Source organism: Chelon labrosus, assembly GCF_963514085.1.
Source record: "Chelon labrosus genome assembly, chromosome: 6".
In the NCBI taxonomy this organism is placed as follows: Eukaryota; Metazoa; Chordata; class Actinopteri; order Mugiliformes; family Mugilidae; genus Chelon; species Chelon labrosus.
The window spans coordinates 25,426,630-25,439,511 of NC_140342.1; the positions used below are offsets into that span (position 1 = coordinate 25,426,630).

At 42.6% G+C, this 12,882-nt stretch overlaps 2 protein-coding genes across 2 annotated transcripts in view; both read right to left on the bottom strand.

Moving 5' to 3' along the window:
* Positions 1-12,882, bottom strand: part of LOC311488899 (receptor-type tyrosine-protein phosphatase N2-like) — a gene marked incomplete at its 5' end in the record, with an annotated part of 207,251 nt that overhangs the window by 170,255 nt on the left and 24,114 nt on the right. Inside the window, one exon of the mRNA XM_084545761.1 lies at positions 8,794-8,907. Coding sequence (XP_084401887.1) covers positions 8,794-8,907 — 114 coding nt within the window. The remainder of the gene's footprint in view (positions 1-8,793; positions 8,908-12,882) is intronic.
* On the bottom strand, positions 4,531-7,319 carry LOC311489854 (uncharacterized protein; the record flags this gene model as incomplete). Its single annotated transcript, XM_084547167.1, has 3 exons — positions 4,531-4,735; positions 6,025-6,107; positions 6,309-7,319. 3 exons carry the CDS (start codon positions 7,317-7,319, stop codon positions 4,531-4,533), a joined length of 1,299 nt encoding a protein of 432 aa, XP_084403293.1.

Sequence of the window (12,882 nt, forward strand, 5' to 3'; positions counted from 1 at the left end):
AACAGAGAAGAGAAGGGAGAAGGGAGGCTAGCTGAGAGGGAAAGGTAAAGGTGGCTCTGAGTTTGATGCCATTTAAAATGTGAGATAAAACTCATGTGAAGGCCTAGGGGCAGAGGAGGCTGTATGCTTTACAGATTGCACAGATTTGTGTGACTGGTTTATGTAAATGACTGGATTTCAGACCTGCAGATGGAGCTTTTATTTGAGAAGAGCAAGATTTTCAAACATACAAGCAGACTGAGGAGGTCAGAGGTTAAAGCCATCTTGTCAAAGAACAGAAAAACGTATGTGGAAAATGCTCCAGTTAATTTAGAATTTTCTTTTTTTATACTGAAACTGTTTTCTGTTGCACTAATTACAACTGTGGGCAAAAACTGTGCAGGCCTCCACCTGTTTTGTGCTTGATTTATCAATATCCACAACCTGAAGTCCAACCATGATCCCTACCGCTCCATAAACACCCAGGGGATAGAGAAGCCTGAGGACTCCAGCAGGTAAAAGTCATATTTCCTGTTTTTATGAGCTCTTTAAAACTCCAATAATTACACAGGAGCATTACAAACAACCTTTAAGAGCTGCACAGTGGCGACAAATGTTTGTAACATGTCTGATATGTTAATATGATTGCTGTTTTTTTCGTTTTGTATTGTCTTATAAATTGATAACGGACTACTGTAAGTCACCCAACCTGCGGTTACTGATATGATTATTGTATTAATGTATTCATGTAGCACTGCTTTGATTCATTTGTGCTGCCTCAAACCTGGTAGTGGGAGCTGTGTTGAGATGATATATACTCTCTAATTTAATCTCTAAGTTTTTATTAGGCGGAGGACAAATTCTAAGATGTATCGTGTCTCTTATCTATAGATCTACTGTAAGGTTGTGAGTGAGTTTAGGGAAATTTCTTCAAACAGAAAAAGTATCCAAGCGACATGATTGTTGTGTTTGGTTTTATGTTGTAGCACACGAACTCATATCAAAGTCTACTTCTTAGACAGCATAGACTGTATAAAGACAGACGGCAGAACAGCTCCTCTAAAGTGAAGCCAAAGCAAGTAGAGCTCCCCCTGGTGGCTGACTGCAGTATAGGTCATAAGCTCCACCCCCTCCATGTTAGTGGGTGGGACTTGGGCCGAACTAAAACACTAAAATACGCGTCAAAAATTTTTTTTTCAAGGATGGTTTCTGTCATTTTAAGTAGTTGTGTTGATGAATGTTCAAGTGTCAAATTTTGGATAAGTCTCATTTTAGTTATTTGACGCTATAGAAACAGGATGTGACATAACGGCAACAACCAGCTGCCATGCCAACCGCTTCATAAAGAGGTCTTGTGGGGACCATATAAAAAAATGTATAATCCAACGTTTCCTTGTAACTGGTGAAGGTAGAGCAGAGGGTAGTATTAATTAAATGAAAACATGAGTGAGTCTGGAGGAAGTGTGGTCAGGTCATCAATAGAGCGGCTCCGGGTGGTTCCACTCTCGGACCGTACTGATCAGACTTCGGCTCTAAACTTGCAAGATATCATTTTGCCCGTATCCCCGCATCAGCATATAGCATCAGTTTGGCCGATGCAAGTGGAGACACCTTGTCCATATTTAGATACAGTCTATACTAAAACACTAAATAAAACAATAACCTCAGCTATGTGAAGACAACAGGACAAAACCAGTAGAAACGTTGACTGAAAGGTGTCAACAGTCTGAGCCTGGAAGCCAGCTCTACTAGTCACTCCGTTGGGAACTGATTGTGCCCTGTCAAACGTCAGCCGGGCCAATGGAACTTGATTTCTTTTTTATCAAATTGTGTGTTGATGTTTCAAGATGTTTGTCTGAGAAACTTCCCTTATCTATATTATACCAGAGGTGACTGTTTATTTCATGTTTAGTGCATTTCAAAAGTACTCCTACTCACTGGATAATTCACAGCCCTTGTATTAGTTTGGAAGGAACAGATCTCATGGAAAACACTGACAGCATCTGACCGTCTGATCTGTAGTTGTAGTAAATAAAGAGTTACACAGACTTATTTACTAGCAACGGTTTGCTGCTGATAAGTCCCTAAAGGTGGCACAGAAAGGTCAAGTAGGTTTATGATGCGTGTCGTTGATGTAGGCTAATTGAAGCAGTGACCCTGGCGAGGTGGCTTTTCAGGTGGCTTTTCAGATGGCTTCACATCTGCCGGGCCATTTACTGAGCTGTGAGAAAGGGAGGATGGTCCAGGGTGTGTAGGCGGAAGGAGGAGGGTGAGAAATGTAAGCCATTAAAGCAACACAGAGGCAACAAATACTGTAAGTTAAAGGATAGCTTTGCCTCCTTACCACTCTCGTCTTCATTTTGGTAGCCTGGGCCTAGCCGTTATTGATAACATGATAACACTGCCCTCATTAGGTTTATTGCTAAGACCTGGGAAACACACTGAGGTTGAGCCAGACTTATTTGGAAGAGAAACTCTGAAGTTATGGCCTCGCGGCTTTAGTCAAGCCAAGTGGAAAATGTATTAACAGTAAATAACCCTAATGTGAACATCGATTGAGTGCTCTGTTGGTCTGGGCTGCTCACTGCCTACAGGAAAGCATGAAGCTCAGCACAGCAGGGACCGTGGAGTGACCATAATAACATAGGAGCAGAAATTAGAGCCTTCAGACTAATGGCAGGGCTAAATGGTAGCTGGTTATGTGTGATAGCAGAGCTCAGACGAGTGGTTTAAATTAAATAAGTAAACTGATTACAGTTTACAGCCTGTCTGATTAATGACTGTGGGATTAATAATATCCTGTCATTGTTTGAAAATGGATTTTAGCAAGTTTTAAAGCTGTAGCAGTGTTTCTCCAACACATATTGGAATTAGACGCTGTTTTCCCAGAGTCTTAGCTTGTTTTTCCAAGTTTAAAACCTTGTAAGTAGAGAATATAGGATGAAACTTTATTTTGATGTATATTTGCTCTTTGCACATTGCATTGCTCCTGCAAAGTTGACTTTAAAATGCCCATTTTTTAGAGAGTAGGCCTCAAAGTTACTGGTTTTTGAGTCATGTGATTTTTGGTAGCATTCTCTTGTTGTTCCTTTTTGAAACTCTAAAAAAAAAGGGTTAGGGTTAGGGTTAGGGTTAGGGTTAGCTGGGACTATGGAATTGATTCTGGGACAAAAAAACTATCCTATTGGTCACTCCTTGACCATTTTTTAATTTGGAGGGAGTTTCAGTGAGGGCGACCTAGGGGGTTTTGTCTAGGAGGTCAGTGTCCTGATCCCTAGTCTGGTTGTTGCAGTGTGGTCAGACTGAATAGTTGACATGTACTTATTTGTACTTCATACTCAACTGAATAGTTCAACATTCTGGGGAACTACACATCTATGCTTAGCATTAGCTTAGCATTATAATATCCAATGCTGGAGCTTCAGAGTTGTATCAGTGCAGCTCTTGGAAAGAATTTGAATATGTCCCAAAACAATCAGACACCTCTGTCCACATGCACTTTTTTGGAGCACGGTGCTGGGCGACAACATCCAGATAAGCTACAAAGGAAGAAAGCTAATGGGAATAAGCACTTATGTGCATTTATAGGAGGAAAAGAAAGAGAAGAGAGCAAACGGTTATCCTTTCAGCGGACTGTCAGGGACTGAAATGCAGATGCTTCAGCGTCTTTAGAGTTTTGTCCTCCCTAATGGCTTCTGCAGACAGCCGGGGCCAACACCTCATTTGCATAATTCATTTCACTTCAGAGTGCCTGACAAATGCCTCCAAACTTGTCGCCCGCCTCTCTGTGAAATCGGAATATTTCTCCCGCCCTCCCGCTGAGCGCAGATTCGCCAAATTAAACCAGGAGAAGAGTTTTTTTTCCTTTCTTCAGGGAGGGAAGGAAGTGAACTACTGAATCAGGCTCAAAAGAAAGATGGCGTAGTAAATAGACAACAAAATAAAACTCTCTCCTTTTTTAACATCATTCTCTGTTGCGAGTATGAACGGCTGAATTCCCTTTTCGTGTGTGTGTGTAGTCGAGGTCCAGTCGTTTAAAGCAAAGCTGATGAAAGTGGATGAAACGCCCACAGACGCCCAGTGGGACGTCACGCCGGTCTCTGCCTCCCTCTTGTGGTAGAAAGAACCAACAGCAGCTTCTTAAAGCAGGGGAAGCTGTTCATTTTTAATAATTTACACACATTTAATGTAAAAATTCCAACAATATTTAACATAAAACGGGTCATCCGTCTTTCCTCATTAAGTCTTCGGTGGGCTAAAAAACTAAGGCTGGACTAATGAGACTCCTCAGACATCTGACACTCGTGGTTCAAACCCACTAAACTTTATTAGACATCATGATTCAAACTGTCAGAAAAGGTGAAAACATATATTTTGTCCATATACAGATTCACTTCAATCACAAAAACCAACTGAACAATCCTCCTCTTCCATATTGATCAAAACAGCAACGATTACACCTAGAACTTGACACACTTTCTTACATATTTAATGTCATTCATTTCAAAGTAAAATGTTGTAAAACATCATGGTAAATGATTTACTCTCTCCTCAGCAGTAATTGCAAATGTGGGTGCTATCTATAAACACAACCAGCTCACACAACTCGGCATTGTCTCCTCCAGAAAAATTAAGTCCAAGTCCAGCATAGAGCGGCTGAGTGAACGTGGTCTGGACTCTGTGGAGGAGAGTCATGGTTTCAGAGACGCTGTAGAAGGACAGAATACCTGCTCTGTGATCCAGGTACACTCCTACTCTGGAGCAAGTTATCAGGCTGTGAATCGTTTCAGGAACAGGAGTGTCTGCACCAAAGTTCCTCCTTATCAGGAAGGCAGTCAAGTCCAACAGGTCTACTTTAAAGCTTGTGAAGGAGTTTTACAAGTGACTGTGTTTATTTAGTCGTCCCACTGAAGTGATCATTAAAACATTTACACAATGTTTATTTATATTCTCAGACGAGGCCGGCTGGCATCTTTTTCTTTTTTGTTTGTTTGTTTGTTTTTAACATATATATTTGTAGTAGGGCTGTCAGAGTTAAAGCCTTAATGAAAATTGACACTTGCGCAGACCCGGTAAAAATACTACTTCAGCTCACGCAACTCGGCATTGTCTCCTCTAGAAAAATGAAGTCCAAGTCCAGCATAGAGCTGCTGAGTGAACGTGGTCTGGACTTTGTGGAGGAAAGTCATGGTTTCACAGATGCTGGTGAGAGTCAGAACACCTGCTCTGTGATCCAGGTACACTCGTACTCTGGTGTAGGGTTGGGCGGTATGAGCAAAATCTTATATCACGGTATGAGTAATTTCATATCACGGTAACGGTTTATATCGCGGTATTTTTTCCCCTGTAAATTCAATTAATGGCTTAAAATAACCATAGTGTCGCATTTTATCATTTTCCTATTTTATTTTTATTTGCCCACAGGAGCATAATATTATTTTAAAGAAAATATAATAATATAATACTGCTTCGCATGTTTTAACTTTAAGTGGTGGAAGAGGTTACCGGTGTTTCCACCTCCAGCAGCAACAGTTGTCCGACACTCTTTGCAGAGTATCACTTTTTGTTCGTTGTCGGATTTTCTAAATCCGAAAAAGTTCCACACAACAGATGTAGCGCCCCTTTTCGGAGGAGGCCGCATGAGCTGATTGCTTGTGCTGATTGGTTGTTGTTGAGGGTGGCGCTTGTGCAGCCTCCCAGGCTGAGCAGCCTGGAAGTCGACGGCTGAAGGCAGATTCACCCTGGAGCCGTCATGGGTGGGTCGGGCTGCCTCCGTTTCCTCGTGACGTTCACTCTCCGCCTCCGCCATGATTGTTATCACTCAGGTAAAGCTGTTTCTTCTTCGTCGTGCTCATGTAACCACGGCAAGCAGTCTGCTGCAATGCCTGCAGTGCCCCGTGTGTCGAGGCGGTGTAATTACAGTGACTCAGAGAGATGCCACTGACATCTGCTCTTTCTCTGGTATAAACGGTATTGCAAAATCTCTACCGGTAGACACTTTTATACCGTCACACGGTATAATACCGTCATATCGCCCAACCCTACTCTGGTGGAAGCCTCCCACTCTGGTGGAAGCCTCCCACTCTGGTGGAAGCCAGAAGATTCGGAGTGGACGGCTGGGGGTTGTTCTGGAGGATGGCAAAACGGTTGGGGAGATGGCTGTCTGGAGTCCCATGCTGAAGCTGCTGCCCCCCGCGACCCGGACCCAGATAAGCAGGAGAAGACGAAAACGAAGAACCCCAAATAATGGGGTGTCTAAATGGTATCAGTGAGATGTTTGTCCTTGTCTCTCTCAGAATGTCCTGTAATTTATTTCTGAGCTCTGTCACAGCTGCTATCATGTCATCAAAGTCCCACTGAAGAGGTTTGAGGCTGGATAAGAATTTATATTGACTGAGTGGTGACAGTGAGGGGTAGTTGTGTAGAAACTGGTTGTGATCCTCTGTGTCTGAGAGCTGCTTCAGCTCAGCGTCTTCCCTCTTCAGCTCAGTGATCTCCTGCTCCAGCTTCTCCTGAACCTCTTTGACTTCACTCTCTTCAGTTTCCTGCTGGGATCTGACCTGCTGCTCCACATCAGAGCTTAGTTCCTGGATGAGACGGATCATCTCAGTGAAGATCTCCTGACTGTCCTTCACTGTTTTATCAGCAGAGTGAGCGAGGTCCTTCAGCTCCTGATGAAGCAGATTCACATCTTTCTCTTTGTACTGGATCATCTTCTGGATGTTTTGTCGTCTCACCTCCACCTTTTTCTGTCTTTTAGTCCTTTCTGCTGCAACTGAGACTGTGTCGTGGCCTTTATGTTCATCCACAGAGCAGAGATAACAGATACTCTGCTGATCAGTACGACAGAACATCTTCATCATCTCACCATGATGAGAGCAGATGTTCTCCTGGAGCTTCTTGGAGGGATCCACCAGCTTGTGTTGTTTAAATGTAGGTGACTTATAATGAGGTTGAAGGTGTTTCTCACAGTAAGATGCCAGACAGAATAAACAGGACTTGAAGGCTTTCAGTTTTCTTCCAGTGCAGACATCACAGGCCACATCTTCAGGTCCAGCATAGCAGTGATCAGCAGGAGCAGCTTGGAGTCCAGTCTTCTTCAGCTGCTCCACTAAAACTGCTAACATGGTGCTTTTCACCAGGACAGGCCTCGTGGTGAAGAGTTGTCTGCAGTCAGGACAGCTGTAGATTTTCTTCTTGTCCTCTTCATCAAAGTGGCTTTTAATACAGTTCATGCAGTAGCTGTGTCCACAGGGAATAGTCACCGGATCCTTCAGTAGATCCAGACAGATGGAACAAGAAAAGGTTTCTCCATCCAGCTCAACTCCTTTCTGCGCCATTTCAGCTCTCAGTCAAAGTGACTATCTTGAAGCTTTACATCACAGAAACAGTTCTTTCCCTCTGCGTTGACTTGTTAACCTTCTTTGAATAATCCCAGCTCTGTCTGAGAGCAGGAAAAAGGGACCGAGTTATCAGGCTGTGAATCGTTTCAGGAACAGGAGTGTCTGTTCCAAAGTTCCTCCTTATCAGGAAGGCAGTCAAGTCCAACAGGTCTACTTAAAGCTTGTGAAGGAGTTTTACAAGTGACTGTCGTTATTAAGTCGTCCCACTGAAGTGATCATTAAAACCTTTATGCAATGTGTATTTACAGTCTCAGGGGCCGTCCACACGGAAACGCAAAAACGCAGAAACGCAGAAGTTTTGCATCGTTTTGGCCGATCGTCCACACGTATCCTGTAAACGCATAGCCCTAAAACGCACTTTTCTGAAAACGGGTCCCAGGGTGGAGAAATTCGCAAACGCAGCTCTTGCGTTTCTGTGTAGACGGCGAAAACGGCGAAAACGATGATGTCATCGCCACACCCCCGAGCAGCCTTCCACATCCCGCGACACGTCTCATAACAACATCAACAACAATGGCGGACTACATGCTAGTTTTCCTGCTGGAGAAGATATTGAGCCTATTAGGGTTACTAGGGCAAAATATCACGCTCCTGTGCCACCACGCTGAGCAAAAAAGGTGATTTGTAAACAGCGCTCAAGATTTGTGCGCATGCTCCGCCTCCTCCTCTCCGTTTTTGGTGAATTTCTGAAACTGAAACAGCGCCACCTATAGGCCTGGAATATGAAGTAGCGTTTTCGGTCGTGCTGAAACAGACCTGTGTGGACGCGGATATTTCTTGAAACGATGATCGAAAACGGAGAGGGAAAAGACCGTTTTCGTACGTGTGGACGTGGTCTCAGATGAGGCTGGCTGGCATCTTTTTTTATTTTGTTTGTTTGTTTTTAACATATATATTTGTAGTAAGGCTGTCAGAGTTAAAGCCTTAATGAAAATTGCTTTTAACAATTAACAGTTGTGCAGTCTGTTACTGTAACCTCGGCCCAAATCATAGTCTGGGAAGTCAGCAAGTGATCAAAACAAAAGTAACGCCATGGAAAGCAAGTAGAGTCTGAAGTGTGGTCATAGTAAAATCCTTTAAGTCATTTTGCACTCGTCTGTGTTTATCTAAAACCTTTAGAAACATGGTATTTCTAATTTTAAGCATTGACTTAAGTAAGAACCAGTAATAAAATCTCTAATAAGTTAGATAATTTAGGAACAAAACACTTAGAGTGAGTCAAATGCTCAAAAACACAAAAACTGTGTAGTAAGAATAAATATCTTGGAAGACAAAAAAAAAAAAACAAGCACATTTTGCTTTGATTTAAGATATTTCATCTCAGTTTGACTGCAGTGTAGAGAATGCATTTTGTCAACGGAAAGATCGTTCAAAGGTAAAAACATGAGTTTGTGTGTTCGTGAGTGTGTACCTCTGTTGGAAAGCTTCTCCAGTAGCATCCTGAAGCGCTGCACTACAGACGGGGACACGTCGTAGGTGTAAACCTCCCTCACCGGAACAGAGTGACACCTCCCAAACATACCATCTGTCAACACATCAGCAGACGCTTTCAGCAGAGAATCCAACGCACAATTTTTTTAATTATTTTTTATTTTTTTTGCATTTCACACTGAGGTCACTGAAAGGATCACAGGTTCTCTGAATAGGCTCTGTCCTTTCCGAGATCTCACGTAAAACAGAATATTTCACACAGCAAACAGGAAATAAAACCACCTGTTTGAAGATCAAAGAAAGCTAAAATATTAGTGATTAACATGGTCATACCAGCGCTTCTGTGAGTCAAACTAATTTGAATGGAATTGTTGTAACGAGACATTCTGCTAGCAAACTATGCTAACCTTGGTGACTTCTCTCTGGCTGGTGTACACTGGAGAGTCGTTTCTCTCTGCTACAACTTTCTATTGGGTGAAATGTTGGGTCGATGTTAAACGGTGTTACGTCATGTGAGCAACATATGCAACTAAGGATTTGAACACAACCAAAAAAACAAAAAAAAAGACAAAACTCCTTTTGCAACATACATACATATTTATGAATTAATACCCATGTTATGGTATTTTTATACTTGCTTGGGATAGTTTTCTTTATTTAGATTTATTTATCTTTGTTAGATTTATTATCCATCCTTTTGGATGCCAATAAAAACCTTGAAACCAAGGAACCATGAAGAAGCTGAACCAAAACACAAGGAAGTGCGAGGGTACATCAACAGGCATATCCAGAGTAAGAAGAACAGGTGAACGAACTGAAAAAGGTCAAAGGCAAAGGCAGGACTATATTAGCCTGGTCGTTACCATCCTAAGTTTCCGCCCAAAATCTGATTTCGGTCTGCACGTTAGTCTGGCCCAATGTAATAGGAATCTGTCTCCGTAATGGGCGGATGCTTATTTTGAGGTTTAAAATCATTGGAGTTCCCTTAACCAATCAGCATCGTTTGGTAATGACGTACATTGTGCGCCGGAGTTCAGGCTCTTACGCTTACCACTTCCGCTTCCAGTTAAATAAATCAAACTTTTCCCAAAGCCAGTTGGAAGGAGAGCTACGACGTCCTTGCCATTTATTAAATTGACAAGACAAGCCTCTTGTTCTGGTTTTAATTCCGTGATGCTCTCGAGAGTTGAGACAACTTCACGGATGGCTTCAAGCGTCTCTTCCTCCGTCGCCATTGTTGCTATGCTGTTTAACTACAAGCTTCGCTGGACTACAAGCAACTCGGCAGGCGAGTTCCGCGTCATCACTCAACTGTTCGCTGATTGGCGCTGTTACATGCGAACCGCAGAAGTGCAATTTAGCCAGACTCCGTGCCAGACCGAAATCAAATTTTGGGTGGAAACGTAGGATGGTAACGACCAGGCTATGACTATATAGACACTGAAGCTAATGAGGCACAGGTAAGCACACTGTAGCACACAATCAATGGAGGGAAAAGGCAGACAGGTAGATGTTAGATGTTAGAAGCAGGACAAATGATCAAGTGGAAGGATGTGAGCGGCTTTGACAAAGGACCATGTTGTAACGACGAGACAATTGGTTCACAGGGGTGTTCCTGGTCTGCAGTGGTCAGTAGCTATCAAAAGTGGTCCAAGGAAGGACAAATGATGGACCAGTCAAGGATCAAGGGCGACCTCATTGGAGAGCTACTGTAGCTAAAACTGCTGAAAATGTGGGTGTGCTTGGTCTGCACCAATGTTCAGGTGGTGTTACATATCAAAGTAAGGTCCACATGAATAGTCAGATCCATGTTTCCCAGAATGGCATTAAATCTAAATGAGATCATCAGTGTTACTCACGTCCCTGGTTCTGGTTTTAATGTTTAAGGTGCATTGTTCTGGGCGATAACTGGACTTACCAACTTCAGACTGAGTCACATTCAGACTCCTTTCTTTGGACTCTTTTATCCCTTCACCACTAAACATAGACGCGCATACTTGGCAGTGTGACTTTTCACTCAGTCACTCTTCCTTCTAAAATGCCACACAGTGGGTAGTGCTAATGTGACTGTAGGAAAGGCCAGAGGGGGGGCGGAGGCTGTCTCTGAAAAATGAAGCCGTGGGTTGAGAAAGCGCCTAGAACGATGAGTCAAAGCGACGGAAATAAAGCAGAATATTTTCGGGCGGCACACGATGAGATGCTTAAACGGAACTCACTCTGCAAAAGTATAATTTTAGGTCACATGACGCATGGAGGTGAACGCCATCTTTTTTCGCATCTGGTTCCACAAATGATGGAATGAATAATGAAATCTGCAACATATTTGAGTGCAACTTTCAAAACTTGTCACACCCGCCTAAAAATAGAAATCACATCACATCCTTCTGCGTTCTTCGACAGGTCGATCAATACCTCTTTATGTTGTTCTAGTAGCCGCGGCAGCACGTATTGATCGACAGCAGCGGCCCGGACAAAATGAAACTTTGATTGATGGATTTTTTTGTTTTTTTCTCGCTTTGTGTCTAAGTCATAAATATCCTTCTAGCAGATGAGGCCAAATCTCAGAAACTAACAACATGTTGCGTCTCTGATAATCACTCATCTAAGAGTGTCTAAGGTATTGGTGTTTTTTCCATTTGCGTTGTCCTGTTTAATGTTAATCCATCACACTTTGGTTTTCAGGACGTTTACCCTCCTAAACCCAATCTCCACCTCTTCCTGGTCATCCTAGGAGTCTCCAGAATTGAGAAATTCAGCTGGCCCAGAGTTACAAGGCTTTTACACAGCTCTAATTTTGGATTTTGACTTGGTGAGTCTTTTCTCCACTGAGCCCAAGCTTATTCCATGTGACTTTACAGCTGTGCGGCAATTACTGACTTAATTCAGGTGTTTTCAGGTGTTTTTTTGAGACTTAAATGCTGATAAATAAAGTTTGTCTTGCTTTTGAGTCACTATGGAGTTGTTCTGTTTTAGAACACTTCAGACTCTACTTGCGTTTACACACTTTTTGATATTTAGCACGCCTATCTTGTCACGCCAAGATGTCACTTCAACGGCTTCTGCTGAAAATGACTTGTAGTCCTTAGTGTGACCACAGCATTAAAATCTTAGATGTGACATTAAATGGGTCACCATCACTTATCTTCGTGTATGAATGCGTGAGCTTGCATAATATATACTCCATATTGAATAATGACACTTGAATAATGGCAATTCAGGCCTCTTTTCTATAAATACTCTCTGCGTCACTGTGCTTGTTTCAATCAAACTGCAAGCTCCATTTAAGAGGCAGCTAAGGATGACCAGCGGCTGGTCTGCACTACTGTAATTACTCTCAAACGTCTCACTGAGTGCTTTCTCTGTTGTTCAGAAAGTGAACTGAGGAGTCTGATGTGCTGCGAGCGTACGGCGAAGACAGAGACGGAGGGACTACATTTTGGGCTTGATGCCTGAATAAATTATGTGGAAAATACTGAAAAATTTTTTTGTCGGATGACGCAGCCTCGCCCACGACATGTCGAGTGGCACTGGAGCTCCAGAAGAAGAGCAAGAGAATAAAAGGGTAAAAGAAGTGCTTTTTTTTGTTTTTTTTCCTCTTGACACTTGCACCTGGACACCAATCGAGAAAGCTGCTGATAACAAGCCTCTCATCGTGTGAATCATCACTCATAAATGAACTAAGAGCAGCAGTATCATGGCCAATATTTAACTAACTTATTCTGACCCTGGGTGACAAAGTGACCTTCTTTTTTCGAGAACTGAATGAGGCCATTTGTCAACAAGACTACTTGGGTTTAACACTCTTGAGCGCTTGAGTACTTCCACTACTTAAGGTATATAGTTTTAGTAGATTGTAAACCATTGGGTCTGTATCGGGTCCCAAAAATGATCTATTTCTAAACCTAACCAAGCAGTTCTGGTGTCAAAACCTAACCCAACATCAACTGAAAACAAAAACGACAATGGACAAAGGAAATAAGTAAAATACGTGAAAAAGAACCGGTTCAACATGGGACATGGACAACGGTCTCTGGGGTGAAGGTCCTACCTTTGATTTAAGACCTAATCC